We start from the raw sequence: 21,950 nt of genomic DNA on the forward strand, positions 1-21,950 counted from the left end.
TGCCAAACTAAGTTAATCTGCAAGCTGTCCTTAAGAAAATGCCTATTTTAAAAACAGTAATGTAGGCCCTAGTGTAGCAAAATACTTTAAATATCAAATATTTATATGATATCAAATATATGATATCAAATAGCTGAGTAAATAAAGTCTTTGCAGCCGGTAGGACTATTCCGTTTGTTGAGTTCAGGACAGCTTTAAGAATGCTCTTCCAACTTGAATCTAAAACCACTTCTATGTACTTCTAGGCATATATAATGATACCAATATCAGCTTGCAAAAGCATTTTGGACATTTATTAATACTGTCTGTTTTAAATATGGAACATTGAAAAGGCCTTTGGAATTACTTTTTTTAGAAAGAGACAATTTCAGTCCTTGTATAATTACAGATTTTTTTTTTCCTCCTGTTTTATGCACTTAATGTCAGCCTAAGTGGAATTTTATGTGACTGATAATAAACAGTGCTTCATATGCAGTCCTCTGTGAAATTGTGGTTTGCAGCCTATTATGAACTTCATACAAGGCTTTGCCAATTCCGCTTTTAACTAGAAACAATTTTTAGAATGTGCCAATGTAAAACCAACCTTCCCCGAAGGCAGGCTTTTCTTCCCCTTTCCAGACTTATTTTACTAGGACTATAATGAGAGATTCTCTCCTAATATCAAACTTAGCTAAAAAAGAAGAGTAAAATTGCTCAGAGTAAGTGGATAAAATGATCACTTGAATTAATCATGTTATTTGACAGAAAAATCCAGGCCTGTTTACTACTGATCTGGTTCAGTGCACATGACATTCAGTAAGAGGATCTCGCTTTATCTGTGGGCTTCATGTTAATATTTTCTTGTTGCTGAAAGGAGATGCCATCATTTATGATTCCAAAAACGTTATTTTTAGGTAGAAATAGATTAAAATTGTGAGGGTGGTGAGGCACTGGAATAGGTTGCCCAAGGAAGCTGTGAATGCTCCATCCCTGGCGGTGTTCAAGGCCAGGTTGGACAGAGCCTTGGGCGACATGGTTAAGTGTGTGGTGTCCCTGCTTATGGCAGGGGGGTTGGAACTAGATGATCTTAAGGTCCTTTCCAACCCTAACTATTCTATGAAAATTAGGCTAAAGGTTCCTGTTAGGTTTGCTATTGGGAACGCTTGTCATGCTTCTTTATAAGATTGATTGAAGGTGACGTGATTGAAAGGTAACTTGCAGACATTTTATAGTTTAATGCAAAGAATTTTGAAGAAACAAGTTAACCTTGAAACTTACATTGCTAATAATGCCATTTATTATCATTAGAAATTCCAGAGGACTTGGTTGGCTTTCTGATTGTCGCCTTAGAAATCTTCAAGCACTTTGGCTGCTGCTTCTGCTGATGTTGCATAAAATGAAGTATTAAACTTTTTTCTAGAAGTTGAGTTAAAATTCCAAGCTACAGATTTCCACTGTCTGTAAGGGAATAACTTTTTTAATTTTTAAAAATAAATTAGTATAACAACTCTGAGTTAAGTCAGCAGATACTTTTTCATTGAACTGCCAGATGTGAGGAACAATTGTTCTTTGCAGTTGTCTTTAGTATTTAGTGACCACCTATTGTTAAGGTACACTGTCTTTGCAAAACTTTACTTAAGGGAATCTCAATACCTACAAAGTAAATATTTATTTTTAACTGTTCCCAGTCAGCAGCCAGTCTGCCACAGAATGTTGTGGATGCTATCAATGATGGAAGATTCTGTAGAAGTCTATTAATACTTGATGTACTGCTTGTTTGTACCATGAAATGGAACAAAAGTAGATTTTGCTGAAGCATCAAGGTGTTTCCTAGTCTTACAGCAAAAAAAGATAAAATACATATTCATGCAGCACACTGAAGATGTAGTACTGTCACTTCAATGTTGTGTTTTTGTTTCAAAAGCATTGAGAATTATGAATCTAATGTTGGTATTTAAACAGGAGGCATGGAAATTAAAAAAAATACCTTTTACTAACAGCACATATGTAATCTCCAATGTAATGAAGTACAGAAATTGACCTAGATGTGTATGTATGATTTTCCTTCACAGATAATTCGAAAAGTAGATAAACAAACAGCGTTATTGGATGCAGATGATCCAGTATCGCAGCTCCATAAATGTGCATTTTACCTTAAAGACACTGAGAGAATGTATTTGTGCCTTTCCCAAGAGAGAATAATCCAATTTCAAGTGAGTTATTTAAAACGGGGTTGAGCTTGAGCTTGGAAAGATCTGTAGTTCCTATCCTTGTTACACATTTCCCTTGCAAGCTGTTTTCAGTGCTTTTTTACATGATCATAGCAAAATGAAGAGTCCACATGAGAATACAGCTTTCATCTTAACTTCTTTTCGTCTAAACTGGTAAATTCATGCTAGTTGAAGTTTATCTGACATTTTGAAGAGTGAAGGTTATGGTTACTTCTGTAGATATCCTTAAAGCTTAATGGAAGAAAACAGAGTTTAGGTATTTAAAGTTAGAATTTTTGAGTCCCATTTTTTTTCTGTACCTGTGTTTAACCTATACGTAATTTTCTTACTGGTTGCTAGATGCTGGAATTAGTCAGAGAGGTATTTGTTGCTACAAAAAATAGTCGTCAGTGTACTTTCTATGTATGCGTGTATACTAATTCAGTACTGTTTACAGGGAAACAGTGAAAGTTTGACTAATTTGCAGGATTGTCAGTTCAGCTTCTCTCCCATGTCTGCATAGACACTGAAATACGAATCTGTGATTCTATAAGCTTGTGTTTTCTGTCATTTTGTGGGTGGAGAAGAACTCTCTAAAAAGAAAAACAAAATGTTGGCCTTATGTAAGTCATTGCTAATGAAAAGTATTATACTTCAGTCTGTAGGTGTTTTAGTCACTTTGCATTATTAAAACAAGATCTATTTTAAATAGCTTCTAGTTGGTGTAGTTTGTTGGATATTAGCTGTTGAATAATACTAAAACTTTGAAAGCTGAACTGAAATAAAACCCAATAATAAACAGAAGGTTGGAAAGTGACAGTATCATAGGTGAGAGTTACAGCGTTTTCACGAGCTTTAGTTTTCTACTACTTTTGCTGAAATGTATGTGACTGTTTCTTTAGGTCATTTGGTTACAAAGAAATGTATAAGGAAACATGTCTTTGAAATAGACATTGTTACTGGCTTAGTTGTTTTTTAGCTCTGTGACTTAGCAAATGAGTCTACAGGTCAGATTGAAAACTTTTCTTTCTTTCTAAGGCCACTCCATGCCCAAAAGAACCAAATAAAGAAATGATTAATGATGGAGCTTCTTGGACAATCATTAGCACAGATAAAGCAGAATACACATTTTATGAGGGGATGGGACCAGTCCATGCTCCTGTGACACCTGTGCCTGTTGTAGAAAGTCTTCAAGTAAGTTAATTTTATTTTTATTTTGTTTTAATAAACTCTCTTATGTGAGATTATTTTTGTCATGCAGATTTAACCTTCATGGTACCATTGTGGAATACTGTAGGAAAGCATTCTTACTTGCTTTATAAATAGGAAATTTACTTTATATTGTAACAATTTTTCTTACTTATGTTTCAGAATACATGAGCCTATCCATCTTAGGAATAATATTGTTCTATACATTAAGACTTTTATTTCTTAAAGTACTATGATATTAATATCCTTAGGACTTCTACTTCTGTTTGATTATTTAGAAATCGATTTTGGCTCTTGAACCAGCCAACCATAGATCAAAGAGAGCCAGACAGATGCCGTATTAAGAAAATCAGCATTCTGCTGTGGAAAAACTTGAAGCTCTCCTAACACGTTCTCCGAAAGATTCTTTGTTCTTTGTTTTCAAAGCCTTATTGACTCCTGTTCTGAGTAGCCACTATCAAAACTTCCACTTGGAAGTGGATATCAAATTAATTGGCAGTATCTTTTAGATGCATTATTTCTTTACAGTTCAGTTGCATAGGTAGTTCTTTCAGTTTTATCCAGCTGATAAAACCAGCACTGTTTACAGCTCTCATATGCATGTGAAAAATTTTTTCTTGTTTGTTTTGGTTTTTTCCTCAGAGAGGGGTGTATATTTTTATTAATAGTTTTTTACAGTGGATTTTCTTTTTTTCTTTTTTTTTTTTTTTTCCCCCTATTCACTTCCTTTCAGTTGAATGGTGGTGGGGATGTAGCAATGTTGGAACTTACAGGACAGAACTTCACTCCAAATTTACGTGTCTGGTTTGGGGATGTGGAAGCAGAAACCATGTACAGGTACAGTATTTCCTACTACTTTTATGGTGATTACATTTTACCGGATGCTTTGAAGAACGTATATTCGTGTGTACATACTGTGAAGTGTATACTTTGTGCCCTGCAGAGAGGGATCTGGGAGTGCTGGTTGACAGCAGGCTCAGTATGAGTCAGCAGTGTGCCCTGGCAGCCAAGAGGGCAAACTGCATCTAGCTGGTCAGTAAAGGTGATTATTCCACTGTATTTAGCACTGGTGCAGCTTCACCTTGAGCGCTGTGTGCAGTTGTTGGCCCCACAGTTTAAGAAGGATATGGAGATACTTAAATGTGTCCAGAGGAGGGCAACAAAGCTGGTAGGATATAGGCTGGAAGGAGTGTCCTATGCGGAGCAGGTAAGGACTCTGGGCTTGTCTGGTTTGGTGAAAAGGAGGCTGAGGGGTGACCTTCTTGCTCTCTACAGCTTCCTGAGGAAGGAAGGTGGAGACAGAGGTGCTGAGATTTTCTGTGCCAGGATGCGTGAGAGTGGTTCAAAGCTGTGTCAGTGGAGGTTTAGACTGGACTTTAGGAAACATTTCTCTACTGAGAAGGCAGTCAAACACTGGAACAGGCTTCCTAGAAAGGTGGTTGATTCCCCAAGCCTGTCAGTGTTTGAGGCATTTGAAAAACACTTTTATAATATGCTGTAACTTCTGGTCAGCCCTGAAGTGGTCAGGCAGTTGGACTAGAAGATCTGTTGTAAGACCCATCCAACTGAACTATTCTGATCTGTTCTATTCTCTAAGCTTAAGTTTTATTGTGCTCAGTTGACTCTTCTGTTTTTCAGGTGCGCAGAGAGCATGCTGTGTGTTGTTCCAGACATTTCTGCATTTCGAGAGGGTTGGAGGTGGGTCCGTCAGCCAGTCCAGGTTCCAGTAACTTTGGTCCGTAACGATGGCATAATTTACTCCACCAGCCTTACCTTTACATACACACCGGAACCAGGGCCACGACCACACTGCAGTGCTGCTGGAGCAATCCTCAGAGCCAACTCAAGCCTCATGGCTTCCAGTGAAACAAATACAAACAGCGAGGGAAGTTACACAAATGTCAGCACAAATCCAACCAATGTCACATCATCTACAGCAACTGTAGTTTCCTAACTACTGTTGTTTGTCTGGACTTTAACTGACTTTTGAGTGCTACATTCAAGAGAACTGAACAATTTTTGTGGTTTCATGGGAAAACACCTTTCCAGTTTAGGTGATATTATTTGAACCTTGTTACCCACAAGTGCTGAGCTTAAATATAGAAGCCACAATAAAAAAAAAAAACCAACCATCACCCCAACATCCGAAACATAAGAACTTTATTGAAAATCTATTTTTCAGCTGTTTTTTTTTAATGGGCAAGAAACAAAAAATGTGGCTGGGATACATGTTGAGCAAACTAGAAAACATGAACACAACATAGTTTTTATGGACCAAGGAACTTGTATAAGCTTTAGTATAAAAGGTACATTTTCACCATACCTTTTTTGTATCACAACATATAGTACACTTTTGTTACCAAATAGTTTATATTTTTTTTTTCCTCTGAGCTTTTGCTCTGAAGTATATTCAGGTTCCAAGCCTGACCATGCTTGTATAATCTAATTACCATACTCTTCCAGTTTTAAAAAAATATATATATTTTTGGTCTGTGGCTGGAACTGTTCCTTTTTTTAAACTGAAGTCTTGTGACTTTTTATGGACTGAAATTGTTTTTATTTCAGCAAGTAGAACCTTGTAAAGGCCAGCATATTTTTTTTAAGATTATATGAAGTCTGTGCAAAAGCTTTAAAAAATGCCTCTGCCTTGCCTGCAATACATGCAATGTATGTTAACTTTAGTGCTCTGTTTTCAGTCATTGTTAATAGTTATTTCTGTTTTCCTTTTTTAAATATGTATTTATAGTGATAATTCATGAGGTTCTAACATTACATGAGTTTTTTTTTTAAAGTGGCATCTCAAGCAGTCATATTAATGATTGTTCGTGTCACAGGCATACATTGGTGTTTTTGAAGGGTTGTTACTGGGTTACTCCCCCTCTTCCTTGCTCAGTCATATTACATCTGAAAACGTTTCAGGATCTCTTCAGGTTTTTCTAATCTTGTACATAATTTGTATTAAGTGTAAGTTAAATGTTTTATTTCAAAAGTGGAATGTCCCCAATAACTTCATTTGGCAGCATGTCTTCTGTCTTGTTGGCATGTAACTAAAGTACCATGAGAAGTATGTGCTACAAATGGGATTGGTAGGTGATGATGCCCTTCATCATTTGAGAATCACAACAAGCATGTTTTTCTTCATCCTGTTCAGTAAATTAGGCCAGACTTTGATGTAACACTTGTATTGAGAACGTGCTTTCATTGTGAAGTGATCATACCATAATAACTAGATACGTAAATTTTATTGCTTAGAAATGGGCAAATAGAAAATCATAAAAGCACTATGAAGATGTTAACTCCTCCTATCCTTATTTCCTGTGGGTTTCTCTTTATTACGCAGCATTCAAGTCTTCTCTCCATCATAAATTCAAGGCTCATTTGCACTTTGACTTTGTTGGTTGTTGCATTTGTTTTTCATTTTGACTTTGCCATGTTTTTGTCTCTCCTTGTAGACCTGCCTGACTCATTTGTATTTGAAAGTATACCCCAGTAGTTCGTTTGTAGTCACAGAACTAGGCATAGACTCATAGGACAAGTTCTGATAGCATGATCTTCCTTTTTAAAAGCCAAAATACAAATTCTGTGCTGTGTTCAGCCTTTTCCATACCTTGAAGCAAGAGTCACAACTGCTGTGTAAATGTGAACCTGTGGCTTCCTACAGTGCATTGCTTACAAGCTTATCTGTTGACTATTTTCATAGGGTTTTTATTTCTGACCACTTATTCCAGTTTCAACACCCACCACCATTTTAAAGCATTGTCTCTGCACCATATTTGTGTACTCTGATGCTCCGTTCTACTTGTTTGCTTTAGTGCTCCGTTGTGTGTGTGTGAAACAGTGTGGTTAAAGGAAGAAATCAATTATAAAGCATATTTAGCTAATAGTAAAATCAGTGCCACTGTCCTTTGAAAATGTGCTTGTATTCTACCACAGGCCTTCATATTTGCTATTCTGTTTGACAAAATTTCTTCTCATGAGATCGTTGCAATGCTGGTTCTTAGCACTAGTGAATACTGCCTCACCTCATCTCCGTTTCAGTGACCAAGGGCAGAATTCATTGTGGCCTTATCTCTGTTTTAAACTGTTTACTGGCATTTACTTGCAAATCTGTTTACCTTTGTATGTGCTATAAAACTTTGTTTTAATTGTGTTGTGGCAGGAATCATTTCACAGTGTTTTTGTTAGAAGCACATAATTATCTTACAATACGGCTTAATACAAGAGCCACAGATTTTCATCACCAATTAGACTGAGAATTAAAGTGATAAATATATATCAGATTCATAGGGTATTCAAGAAGAAACCACAATATACACACAGTAGGCAAACCATAACAAGCCTTTTAACCTTCAAAGACTATTTAAAATAGCTTTTCAGAACTTGACACGTGCTTTTATAATCATTATTTTAAAATTTTTACATATAAATGCAATACTTTTTTATATTCAGTTTCTGTACTTACAGTAATTTTGCCCAATAGATGTAATATTCCTTGACTTGTAAAGAACCTAATGACTTAGCCTAATTTCTGCTGTTCTACACACTACAGTCAAGTGGGTGAAAAAAAGAGACTATTGAAGTTCTGCTTACAAGATCATTTTAAACCCCATTTTACCTTTGGGCTTGTGGCTCCGTTGTTGCCAGTAGTTATTCAGTAGTACAGAAATGGTCTTCCAGGTCCTTACTGTTGTTAAGATGTCCGGTTGTTCAGATATATTATCTTCCTGAACTTTTTCCTGTGGGGTGATATTGTTAGATTTATTGGCCTTGTGAGCTGTTAATCAATTTTCATGCTATTAACAATATCTCAAGATTTTGATAAAACTACGTTTAGAATGTTTCAGTATGAAACTATTATAACTGTTCAAGTCTAGCTGTGTTAAGTCTGCTGTTAATTCTATATACATAGAAATTGAGTCTGTGTTCAGAATGTTGTTATTGTTCCAACTATAGGAAGAAAAAGCATAAAAAGCATATTAAGTGCTCAAATTTAGCAATGCCTTTTTCTACTTTCTTTTGTTTGGAACTGCATTTCAGAATTCAACACTAGCCTAGTCTTTAATAATCTGCTGCTGATGTTTTTCCTAATTATTTGCCCTGAAGGCATCCCACAATTGTGTTAATAATGGTATTCTGTACTTCTTTTCATTGCACAGACTTATAAGATCAGAATGGTTACCTGAAAAGACATGAACTCAAGACATAAATGAGAGGTTTCCCCATATACAAAATTTTAATGCCAAGTGAAACAAATTATCTATTGGAAGTAAGCTACCCACTTGTTGATTGAATGACTCCATTGAGGTGTCCATCTTGAAACTAAGATACTCTTCAATTATTAACCATATTATTTACTTTCTTTCAAAAGCAGCTGTGTTTATGAGTACTGAACAAATGTGTATACTTTCCTGTGCCAGACTTTTGACTTTGTTTTCAAGCACTGTACTGTGGGATTGAGTGGCAGCTTTGTTAGAAAAAGAAGTATATTAGGGTTTCTACTTAACCCTTTTAGGACTGAACGATTTCTTCCCTTTAGATGCTGTAAATTAAATGAGCAGTTCTAACTTTGTAAACATGCTGTGTTCACCACTGCATTTGCCCCATCTGGAGGTGCTATGCTAATGACTTCTTTTTAAATCCTGTAGCATGTGTATACATTCAGTCTTAAAAGGGTTATTTTTACAAACTGTGCACCTGTAAAGTTTCTTAGCAATAAGGTAGAAAAATGAGCAAGTTTTTACCATAATTTTGTAGAATTAATTGCTCAGTTCCATATTTCATCAAGAAAAACCCTGCAATATGGGCAGTTTTGAGGATTAAATAAAAGTGAAATGTAAACCACATAAAAGTGTTTTTTGTCAAGTGTACTCTCTGTGTGTGTATGTGCATATGCTATTGGGTTTCTTTTTTTGTTTTTCCTAAAGAGAAAATGCCATGTTACTGCTGATGTGACAAACATAATTGAACATCTGTACAACAATTTAAAAGTAGTTATGATTTGATCAGGTGTTGAAGCTTACCACGTTTTTGTGGATTTTCTCACTGTTAACCAAGGAATATGGTTTTTATTTTCTTATTTTATTTGTGTGAACAAACAGTGAGGTCATCTGTGGAGCCAGAACACCACAAAAGAAGACCAAGCCAGGAGTGGAAAAGTCATCATTAGTTGTGAGGCTGTGCACACTGGACTCCACTTAAACAGGATATGGAATGTCCACCCAAAAATCTAAATCGGTTTCATTACTGCTTGTATTATTGCTGGAGTTAGATAAGAAACTGTTTATTTCCAATAATGTAACAAAAAAAAAACAACCCCAAACAACCAAAAACCAAACCCAAACCAACAACTGGTTCACTTTTTTATATTATTTATTAAATAAGAAAAAAATAACTGTTTAATTGTTTAACTTTAGCAGCTTTATTATTGTAACTAGTATACCTGACTTGTTTCCATCCTTTCCTTAGCTGCGGGCTGTTGATATTTCTTTCAGTTGGTTAATAATTAGAAGTAGAAATTTAGCAAGCAAGTTTCTTTCTGTGACAGAATACTCTGGTAGGGCCATAAGGAGCTTAGGAATTATGCACTCATTTAGTTTGCAAGCACAAGTGACAGTCACTTGAAAAAAGTTTTTGAGATGAGAAGTGGACACAGCAGAGAGAGAATCTGGAATGGCAGAAACCTACAAGTACTAGTTTTGTGTTAAACAAATCCAAGAATCACTAGTTTATCCGTAATACTGTGAAGGGGCCAGACGTGGTTGCTAAGAAAGTGTGGTGAGAGCAAGAGAGATCTCATTGGAAAAAATAGATCATTTGGATAAAGGAAGCATATAACAGATTTTTATTGAGACATCTGCAGAGGTGAGTGTCATTGTTACTGAGGCACATAAAATAGCCAGAAACTCAACACTTGTAGAGCTTCTGCTGTTTGAAACAGGGACAGTATGGCCAGATTACATCTCAAAGTTATTTTTTAAGAACTCTTGCAGTCTGTTTCTGGAATGATAAATTGATTCTTCTGGAACAGAATAGGAATTGGATCTGAGGTTTTGGCAGATGGAGTGGTCATTTGCTAGACTTTACTGTTGGTACAGAAGAAAATCTGTGAGGTGGTGCTGGTCTTAGATGAAGAACTACTGATAGAAAAAAAAAATCTCTTAATCTAAACCTGGCAATTAGCTATATAAACAGTCTCAATAATAAATACTTCTAAAATCCAGAGTAGAGGATTGAAAGGAGAATGGCATGAAATTATTTGGCTAGAGGAGAGGATTCATTTGGAGGATTACATGCAATATATGCTATTTCAGAAGCATTCAGAATTAAAGAACTGGGACGTGTAGCTTACTTTTTTCAGTACCCTGTGTAGATTAGAGTTGCATGCTTCTGAGAAGGATAAAAACCCACGTGTATGTGCTCAGTGTGTCCATAAAGGATATTTAGTTCTGATATCTAGTAGCACATGCTTAACGTGAGGCCAAAATCATTGAGAATTACCCCCCATTGTTTATTTTCTCAAGTATTTATCAATACTTTCATATTGAATATCAACATTAATTATGTATGCTAAAGAGAAGTAAGTTGAGGAAGTCTTAAGCAAACTTGAAAGCTAACTGCTGTCTGAAAAAGATCTGATAAAGCTGCCTGAATTTGACAGTTTTCAGATTCTGCGTCTCCTTCAAGTATGGAAAAGGATGGTTAAAAGTTTGCTGCCGCTTTTTTCTATGCGCTATTGCCTTTGTATTCTTGTCTCAGTTCCCTTACTTTTCATGTACGGGAACTTTTCGAGATCCTTAATTAGTTTCTGGTTTTTCTCTGAATGTGTAAATTTTGCTGCATAATTTAGGAGAAAGGAGTTGGTGTTAAGTAAGGTGAACTATTAACTTGTGAGACTATGCTGTCATCTCTCCTGTTTCTGCTGTTGTGCTGTGGGATGGGGGAGAAGGAAATGTTGGTTGTTTTTTAAGCTGCTTGTAGGTACATTGAATAGAAGTTTCTACAGACCTGGCCTTAGTGATCTGCAGATCTTCATCTGAAGATGACACGTAATTTGGAAACATACAAAGGTGCCTGTGAGTCTTCATCTGAATGTAGAAATTCTTTGCTTATTATTTGCCTTTTATTTGCTGTCATGTTGCCTTCTCATCTGTGTTCATTAAAACCTTAAAATCATCTCTGCTTTTAACTAAAATACCTTTGTTCTAGTTGCTGATTTGTTCACTGGGAAACTTGTCGTTTCCCACCTCTGCAAATTCCCACAGATGTGTTTCTCAGGCAAGATGGGACCTTGTGCCATTCAAGCTAATTCTGCGCCCTGCCTCCATTTCTCACTTTCTACTTCAGCTTCTCCTGAGTGACTTGACTTTGAGGCCTTTGACAACAAATAAGTAATAGCAGCTGCATTCATTTGTTCATTGCTATACCCATACTTTAAGATATTTATAATGAATTGTTCTCCATTGGCCATCCTTTACAGAAGGAAGGATTTTGTTACAGAAACCACAGCCTTACAGACCATATCATCAGCATCTTTTTAAGACCTTCATAGTTCTGCTTCAAGAATACAATTGTATAAAAGATAGAAGCACTGAGCTATGTACATACTGTGTTTTCTATCTTGAAACTAACTGTTTTAGTAGCCAACTGGTCAGAAACATTTAAGTAGTTCTTTAACGCTCCAAGTGAGTTTAATTCTGGTTTGAGCCCAGTGGCTTTTTATTTTTTGAGTGCGACAGTTTGTTCTAGTGTTTCTGCTTGATTTTGATAATTCTGATAAATTGTATTAAGTCTGTTTAGCACTAATCCAGCCAAGGTATCTGTGCTGTGAAATGGTGTGTAATCCTGAGATCCACACTGCTGTCTTCATTACACATGGCAAACGTGACAGCAGTGACTTCAAACTTGGGTTTTGGTCTGCATGTAGACAACTTTGCATGATACTTCTGTATGTACATGTGATTGCAGAGTTAGTTCAGTGTGAACTCTAAATATTTCTTTACCCTGTAAGCAGGTCTCATGCAGCACCATATAGATACACACACACAAACCACAGACACAAATGGTCAGTTTGTATCTTGTTAGCTTCCATTGTTTATTTTCATCCCCAGTAATCTATTACTGTGATGTCTTAAATTATGTCTTTTTCCCTTTCTTGTACTTTTTTCTGTTTTGGGGTTTTTTTATCTTCTCAATTAGGTGTGCTTCAAATTCTATTTCAGTTCTCTCACTGTCAACAATTTTACTTTGTGGAAATTGGCAAAGGGCAAATAGAGGATTCATGGTAATTTACTGCCCTAAAAAACATAATTGGGAATTCACAAAAAATGTGAGAGATTCAGCAACATTATTAGATTTTAAATGAAAGAAATCACGAGGTTAAGAAATGGTATATCTGATTCTTTAAGTGGTCCTCATGAAAGGTGTTTCTGTGCTTTGCTTTTGAAAGCAAGAATTTTAAATTTCTCATGCTGTTTAACATAGTTCTGTGGAGTTCTTTGTCTGCAAGACTGAGAAAACAAGGACCTTGACATATAGACGAGACAACTGCAGATTTACCTTTGAAGTCAATGTAATTTCTGCCACAGCATCTACTTTCTTCTTTGAGGGAAGAAAGTCAGCAGTCCCATTGTTTCCTCAGCCTGATGAGATTTTATGGGTGGTGGAGCTTGATTTGTGTGACAATCATTTTAAGTGGTGTGATCAAGTATAGTTGTTAAGGTGGCAGAGTCTTGCAGCCTGCAGCAATACAAAGCAGAATATCTTGTGAAACCACTAAAAACCACAAAAACCTTAAGTCTTTTATTGACAAAGCAGGCAAGGAACACAAGGTTCTGGAAAAAGCAGTTTAGTTTTGGGGTTTTTTTCCAAATGAAGACTCCTTGTGGCAGTGCTGTGCAGATCACTGATCAGTTAGTGAAATTTCAGAATAGAGTTCCAAGCAAATTAAATTATTTCTGAAGGGCCTGACGTGGATTAACCTTTTTGTGGGCATGTGTGTCTGTTTTGACAGCCCTTTTGCTGCTACATACTGCTTTTTACATCATGCCAGGGTTTGAGGAGCCATCTGGGTTTTGGACTCTGCTTGATGTGATGATCTCAGTTGTGAGAGTGACATTTCTGTCTTTTTCCCAGTTCCGTACATTCAGAAAGTTTTGGGCTTCTAACTCAATTTCTGGTAAAGGGTTTTACCTTGGAGATTTAATAGACATAGAAATGAAACAATGGTCTGAAAAGTTTATTAAATTTACAAGTAATGTGGATAAGGAGAACTCTTTTTCTTATTTTGGGGGTATAAATGCAATCAGTAAATGTTTAAGCTTTCAAATACATCTGCACTTTCTACCTACTGGTTCATTATTCAAGTTAATTTTATGCTATTTATTCAAAGAAAAACTTACGTGATTTTTATTGTTGTTTTGTATTCTACCTTCAGATACTTTGGCTCTTAAGCTGTCATAAACCAAGCGTGTTTCATCCTAAAAATTTATTATCTGAGTGTCTTTATATCCTAGACTACTTCAAAATTCAGATTTAAATTATAAATTTTGATGAAATTCTGCTTTTGCAGAACTTTTTACTATCATCTTACAGATGACCTTTGAGAAAATAGGTATTGGCTACCAATATAAATGGGTTAAATTAGAAAACAAAAAAAATCCGTCTCCTCTCACTGGACATGCGGATGGTGAAGCAATAAACTAGGCTTACTACCTGCATGGGATTATCTTCACAGCAAGGAGAAAACTTAATATGTCATGCAGTCATAGCTTTTAAAAATTACATATGAATCTTTGTTTGTAGCTTGTTCCTCCCGCTACCTTGAGGAATAGTTATGAAATACGGGCAGAGTTTTGCTATTCATCTGTTGGGATCTTAGAAAAAATTATTAACGAGTTTCACATTATATTACAATCTAACTTCTCTTTCTCTTATTTGTACTCTCATTCTATTTTGACAAGTGAATTATTTGCAGCTGGTCATATTAGAGTGAACACTAACAGTATTGATGTTTATCTTGTTTTTCAGTTAATTTTGTATATAGGGAAATGTTACTTTCTTTTAAAAATGATGTTTAAATGTTAGCTTGTGGAATGTTCTCTGCAAAAGCACTATGGCATGTTCAATGCAAATTGGACACTTCTCATTTTTCTGATGCAGGAAATTTACAGTCCTGATGCAAAGGACATTTGTCCAGGTCCCAGATGAGGGTGAAAAAAAAGAGTTTAGACCTTAAGTAAAATGCAAGCACTGCCAAATTATTACATAAGATGGAAGGAGAGAGTTAACAGCAAAGGTGAACACCAACTTTTAAGCCAGGCTGCTGCATATTTCAGGGCTGATGGGGGTTGTGAATCATGTGATGAATGCAGCCATTATGCAAGTCAGAGTCTTTCTTGTCATATAGGCCAAGAGGAGATGCTGTTTGTTAGGGGTTTGTTCCACTGGCCAACAGTGATGCTGGCTCAGAAGGAGGAATGATGACACATGAAACCCCTCTGTCGAGTACCAGTTAAGGTGTCTCCTTGGTGGCCAGGACTTATGAATCATTTTATTCTGAGACCTAACAATGTAAAATGGGAAAAATCAAATAAGAGATGGATGATAACAGCAGTGCAATCAGCTGCTGAACTCCATCAGAACTGAGTTACAATCTGTTGTTCTCAAGCAATTCATTTATTGTCATTGGTAAACAGCCAAGAGCTCAGGTACAAAATATCAAATCATATAAAAGATACCTCCTAGGAAAACTTGAGCATGCGTGCTGTCTAAGTTGAAATCATCTTGAATTTACCTAATCTTAACCAATTTGATGTATTTTAGAGCCACATAGGGAAAGTTTTTTAAAAAGTGGAAAAGGGTAAAAAAAAAAATCTCTGGTCGAGATACTTGCTTTGAATGCAAAGTTGGGACATGAGTAGCTGTCTTGGATCCCACTGAAGTACAGTAACAGTTTCTCTAGGGATTTCTAATCTGTTTTCCCTCATTTTCCAATTAAGAATAGTTTATAGGCATTGATAAAACCCCTGCCCAGAGAGACTGTTTTCCATGTAACCCTTTAGTAGGTTCATTTCACCTGGAATGGTGCAAACTGAGGTTTAAATCCTTTTTCCAAACCAAAACCAGGAAGAACTAAAACTTGCTCCCATCTCATCTTAAATCAGAAATTCTGTCTTGGATTAGAGAAGCTTTCTCCCTGCCAAAAAGGGTTCGCTCTGAGTGCCTCATCTCCATCAAAAGTTCTTTGAGTTGATAGTTTAATAGGAAAGCTCCTGAGGAACTGTCACTTAACTGAACTTCCCAGCTGAAGTTGAACTGTGAAGTTCTTCAAGGAGTGAATTATATCCCTGAGACAGAGAAATATGAATGATTTGGTGAGCACAGATGAAAAGCAAACTGATGTTAACTGAGCCATTGCCTTCATACTATAGGTCCTTGATAAGTGTCTAGGCATAGCAGACCATAGACAAAAATGGAAAGGATAAGAATGGATTTGTGTTCAAGGGAAACTGGGGGCTTCTGGAATTTAAACTGTAGCTGCTGCCCAGAAAACTCCTACTGGCTGTTGTTTGATGAGAAATATGTGAATAATGTGCTGGGTTTTTACTTGCCAAGCCATCTGAATCAGTCAGCCTGGTAATCAACTGAGCTGCTGAATGGAGAGATGCAGGAATCTCAGCTGACAGGCAGAGCTAAAATGTCAATTCATTAGGAAGGTGTAAGAATTGTTGCCTCGTAAATGACACAAACCCTCCAGCACCTTACTACAACACTAAAACTGTTCTATCGGCTCTAAATAACCTGACAAAAATAAACTAAAATAATAGGTGCCTGCACTTTGGACCTGATGGAGACTTTCCACTTCAGTGGCCTCCTGAGCCCAACACCACACTCCAGAAATCGGTGTTTGTGGTCAGAAGTCCCACTGGATACACCTGAGTATAGGATTCTGGGCTGATGTATTTAAGACCAGTAGGAACAAACGCTTGAAAATGAATACACAATCTCCTTTCAGATACCCAGAGAAAAGGGAAGTTGTGCTTATTCTGACATCCTTACCCAGACAAACTCTCATTGATGACAACAGAATCCACAAATGTAAGCCCAAAATTGTTCATAGCAGCTGCTGTTTGGGAACAAATAGGGTTAGATGGGACTGACTCCAGGCTGGGTTTGAAGCAGAAGTAGCTAATTGGAGTATAATGGGTTTCCAAGTGAGCAGCAGCACCTCAGGTATTGTGCACCTTTGTTTATACCACTTCTTGCAAGATTTATCCCTTTCTGAAGATTTCTGTTGCAGTTGTAAACTACCTCATCCACTCACCCAAGCCAAAAGACATTTAAATATCTATATTTTTAACTGATTTCCTCTTACTTCAGTACAGACACAATCTATGTACTCATTCGGTGGCCTGAAAATTCTGCTCCTGCTTCACCAGATGCCAAAACCTTTAAGCCATTAACCCGCTCTCACCTAGTTCCACCTCCTTTAGCAATAGATACGTATGTGCCGTCAGTCCTTGAAATGCATTGCAAAAAGTGAAATCTAGAAGATACATTTGTGTCGCCCCTGATTTTCGGTGCGATTTTCGGTGCCATTGGTAGGCCACTCCAGAAGAGGTAGATTAGTAGTTGTCACATCTCACTTCACCCATGGAAAGAGCTGAAGGGCCCAAATGCAAGAAACCAGAATGTGCAAGACGGTCCAACCTTTTTCAAAGGTAACTTGTCAGAGAGGACATAGAAATCCTGAAATGTCAATAAAATTAACTGTAGAGTTTGAAACCAACCAAAACGCATCAGGAGGAGCAGTTGAAATTACAAAACAACAATAGTTTTGCTGGTGACCTGTGTGTGAGAGCGTTATATCTGACACACTCCACATGGGCAATGGGAATTGCCAGGATTAGAGATCAGTCGTGGGAGGTAAAAGAGAAAGGCTTGTATTAAAGCTAGGAAACAAAGTAAAGGGAGATCAGGGCAAATATGAAAGTTTGCAGTATAATTCAAAAAAAAAAAAAAAGAAAAGAAGTGGATGTAAAGTTACTTGATGGTGTAACTGAAAAGCAGGTGTTCCCAAGTGTGCCTTCCTCAAAAGCCCGCCTGACTGCTATCTGAGATAACTGATTGCACAGGTGGAGGGAGTCTCACAGACCCAGAAATGTACTCTAAAGCACTTACACAAATATGTTCCTCCAGAGAAGACTAAGGACAGATGTGAGTAAATAACAATTCTTGGCTCAGAAGCAGAGCCTGAAGTTGCACAGATGGCTACATTTGAGACCACAGGCGCATGGAAATAATAGCAAAGTTCTTCAGTTTGTTTTATATAGTGTTAGATTAGAAACCATTATTCAAACTAAATTTGGAGGAAGAGCAGATGCAACATGAATCAGTTATAAAATTGCATTTTGGAAAGTTTATATTAATTTAGAAACATGTTGCTCTTGGTAAGAGTTAGGAGAATAATTGAATGTACAGGGCATTGTAGTCTAAGCAGACACGTAGATTTGGATAGCAAAGCCAACTGGTAGCACTGGGATAGACAACAGACTGCTGTTAGGCGACAGAATGAGGACACAGGAGCTCTGCAGTGAAAAAGAGCTTTAGCTAGAATGAGCTGGAGGCAGGGCAGGAGAGGCAATACCTGTTTCCTCCTAGCAGAGAGTACCGCTCTCTAAGCTCATTTACAGGATGCTAGTGAAGGGTAGTGTCCTGTTTCAGTTACTGGTAACTGATAAACGCAAGCACCACAGTTCGAGGGGAGGAGCGTGTTGGTTGTGGGGTTTTTTAGTTTCTTTTTTAAATAATCCCTTGTTTATGTAGGTACTTGTTTTTCTACTTACCTGACCACAACTGGGTTTTATGGTTTCTGGAACCTTTGTCACTTCTAGCTCTGTCTGATGGAATATAGGATCCTTACAGGGTACCTCCTACAATGCCAGTGGTGGCAGAGATGAGGTCTGGGTTAGCTGGTGGGCAAGATGTGGAGCTCCCAGTAGGTGCAATGGGTGCACAGTGTTCTGAGGTATTAGGCTTTGGGGACAGAGGTAAATAGAATTATATTCCCTTAACCCATCAGGTAGACAAAATGCTCTGCTTACTAGCAGTATGTTTTATGCAGCAGGTTCTCCATGGCCCTGAGAGCACTTCTCCATCTGGCTTCTTGGCTTGGGGCACACCGCAGAGAGACCCCCAGATCCACTTGCCTGGTCTGTCTTGCCGTCAGAATCCCTTCAGCAGCAAAATCCTGTGCAAAGCCTGTGGAAAAGAAATTCATTCCAGAATAGTTGTTTTCTTTCCAAATCTCTGTTTTCACCCTCGCTTAAAACAAGTGCATTTGTACATAAAGTGAAGTTGGGTGTTCCTTCCATCTTGCTGCCTAGGTAAAATTTTGCCTACCCCCAATGTGTCTCCACGTACAGGACACAGCTGCTTTTTTTTCTTGCTTTCAAAAGGGTCTTGACAATCCAAACACAAAAAGTGTTTGCAATGATTTTCTCTCTCCACAGATCAGATCACATTGTCCTTTCCTCCTTATTATAACTTTTCCCCCAACTCTACAAGGCCAAGACATTTCCCATTCACCTTCCTTCCCTTCCATTCCTACCCCAGCTCTGCGTTTGGGCTCTGCAGAGCCACGTTTCCAGTGCAAGTGCATCGGATTCACCTTTTTCTTTAGTCACCATCTTTCTAAATATTTGCTCCTCTACCCATCTTATTAATCTCTTTCAAATCTCACAAGAGCAAAACAGGACAAAGCTGTACACCTGCAGCTTGCTCTCTCCCTCTCTACACAGCCTCTGTAATTGGAGGCTTGTCAATCTTGGCTTCAGTGTGTAGCAAAAGAAAGTCTCCGTGGATTTTAATGGATATTTGACAAATTAGTGCAGCAGAGGAGTGAGGTTGGATGTTAATAAACATTTGATGTCCTGTGGAAAACACTGCCTTTCAATGAGCATTCTTTGAATTTCCACTGACTTTTAGTTTCCCCTAAAAAGGAAAGAAATAAATACAACAGGGAAAAAATGCTTGAAAAATACCAGGGAATGCACAGCTACGCCTGACAGTCTCTCCTGATCTGTATTGTTTTGCTGCAGTCACTTGATGCTATTTAAACAGGTTTCTTATCCAGTAAACACAAGGGCACTAAGAGATGTTTTCTGGATCCTTTTCCTAGATCTGCAATCCCAGTGAAGCGATGACTTTGCTATTAGCAAGACTTTCTTCTGGTTAAAAATGCGCTGTGATAACCTGTCTTACAGCTGAGAATTTGCTTCGGTCACTATTGCTTTAGCTTTTTTTAATAGCTCAGTTGAACACTGACCACGTCTGGACTGCAGATAAAAAGCTCTTTGTGTTGAATACACAGCAGCCTCCTCATCCTGTGATGATGTCTGCCTTCCGTCATCAGATGGTCAGAGGTTTAAGTTGGTCGTAGCACCCTGGGAAGCTACAAGGGGTTGGCTTTTCAACAGAAGCAGCAGTCGTGCCCTCTCTAACGCAATGAATTAACTTCAGGCCATAACCACAGTGTTATTTTTCCTGCCTGCATGTGGACTGTGGCTGGACCATCCTTTGGGAAGACAACAGAAAAAGCAACTCCAAAGACAGAAAGACAAAGTGTCTTAGGTGACATTATTATGCTTATATTCCTTTATGGTAATAGCAATGCTGCCAGATGCCCCCACAGGGATGTGGACTGAGTTTTAAGCCAGTTTCAGAGCAGGAAGCAGCTCTGGTTCCTCCATGTCTGCCTCAGTTTGGTTATGAAATCCTGAAGATCTCGGTGTTAGAAGGGCTGTAGCAGGTTTACAAGAGCCAAGGCAGCAGTCTCAGCTGTCTGGTCAGTTCTCTCTTGGCTGTTGTCATCTGTTTATTGTGGTTGCCCCTGTGCTTTCACCTGCGAGTGTCATTCTTCACTTGGTCATGAACGAGGCCTCTTGCCAGTTGCTAAATATTCTCAGAACATTTGAACCTGAACCACCGTCCATTTAATTAAAAAAAAAGAAGGCTCTGTCAGCACGCCAAGAGCATGAGCAGCCCCTCGCCTCTCCTGTGGGCTCCGTACCTGTGACTGCTCCTCACGCTTGTTTTGTAACACTGGCGTTTGTATGATGTTCACAGGAGCTACTTGTCCACAGTCTTAAATCAAACACACATTACAAGTTGTATTTCTCCATTCTATCGGGAGATATTTTTAAAATTTTTAATAACTGCCAAAATAGCAGGAAGTCAATTAAATGGTGTTTACCTCATAGGGGATGATTCCTACTTGATGTTTGCTACCTGCTGATGCTAATGAAGATGTTTTGTTCTCATCTCTCAGTACAGTGGACAACTGACATCTCACTAGCTCGAAATCAGTGCTTTTTGGACACAGCTGGGAGCGGAAGCCAAAGAAAACTTTTCATGCCATAATTACCTGTAGAGATGCAGACAAATAACTCCTAGCAGGGATGATTTGCTATTAGGCAAGCAAAGCGGGGGCTTTACAAGTCACAAACATTTCCTTTGCATGTTTGTCACTTTGGTAGGTACCCAAGGCAGCCTAACGAGTATTGCAGGAGGAAAAATAAATGATAATGCTGGAAATGGGTCTTTTTATAAACCACTTACACAGAAATTCTGGCATCTTGAAGGCACGCATTTCTATGTTGTGGATGTAACTGATGAGAGAAAAGCCGGGGAAAGAAAGCTGGAGCTGTATAAAAGAACTGAATAATGCATACAGAAAAATGGGTAGGAAAACTGAGGTCAGAGAGTGAGCAAACTGCTGACCTACATACACCTGAGTGAAGCGTAATTTGGTTGGTCGATGTCATATTCTGAATGGAAGAGCAAGACATTTGCAAAAAACCCAACCCTCTCTACCCCCCTGTCTCTGATGCTGATTACAGCCTCTCCTTTCATATAATCCTTACAGAAAGCCATTACGTTTTCTCTTTCTTCACTTTCCTCTTGAGAATAGGCATCTTTTGCCACCAGGAACACTAAGTTTAGCTCAACATCCATTAAGTTTAGAGTGAGAAAAAAAAAAGATGAGGCATGTTTACCAAAGCCCTGGGAAATGGAGGAGGGAGTAAGTACAGTCCTTGAGTCTGAGGCACTCTTAATTTGTGTATCTCGATTTGTATAAAAATGCATTGGCTATGGAAAAATGGCTATGTGAGAAAATAAAGTAGGTGAGTAGCCATTAGAATCCTCTCAACACCTACATGGGTACTTCCAAGGTTAATGCTTCATGGGGAAAACAAAATAAAACCTGCATTCACCATTGCATTTGTAACATTAGAAGCTGGTTTGGCTGCAGTCAGTAAACGACTGCCACGTTCCGGCCTGAGCACGGTGCGAGTATATCTGATTGTAGTTTAGCTCTGGTTCGGAAACATGAGCAGTGGCATACCCTGCTCTACACGGTTGTTCATCCAGGTTTTCTTGGCAGGCTTTGTCTGTGAGGTCCTGTGGAAGGCAGCTACCCTCAGATCAGTCCTCTGCCCTAGCAAAGTTGTGCACGTGGTCTTGAGCAAGTGCCTGCTCTTAAGGGAAATCCTG

At 38.0% G+C, this 21,950-nt stretch overlaps 1 protein-coding gene across 1 annotated transcript in view; it reads left to right on the top strand.

Moving 5' to 3' along the window:
- Positions 1-5,580, top strand: part of RBPJ (recombination signal binding protein for immunoglobulin kappa J region) — a 19,062-nt gene extending 13,482 nt beyond the window's left edge. Inside the window, exons 7-10 of the mRNA XM_010013525.1 lie at positions 2,052-2,192; positions 3,228-3,383; positions 4,132-4,235; positions 5,037-5,580. Coding sequence (XP_010011827.1) covers positions 2,052-2,192; positions 3,228-3,383; positions 4,132-4,235; positions 5,037-5,352 — 717 coding nt within the window. The 3' untranslated portion in view covers positions 5,353-5,580. The remainder of the gene's footprint in view (positions 1-2,051; positions 2,193-3,227; positions 3,384-4,131; positions 4,236-5,036) is intronic.
- Positions 5,581-21,950: the final 16,370 nt, after the last annotated feature.

The sequence above is a fragment of the Nestor notabilis genome, unplaced genomic scaffold (assembly GCF_000696875.1).
Source record: "Nestor notabilis isolate BGI_N333 unplaced genomic scaffold, ASM69687v1 scaffold26844, whole genome shotgun sequence".
NCBI classification, from domain to species: Eukaryota; Metazoa; Chordata; class Aves; order Psittaciformes; family Psittacidae; genus Nestor; species Nestor notabilis.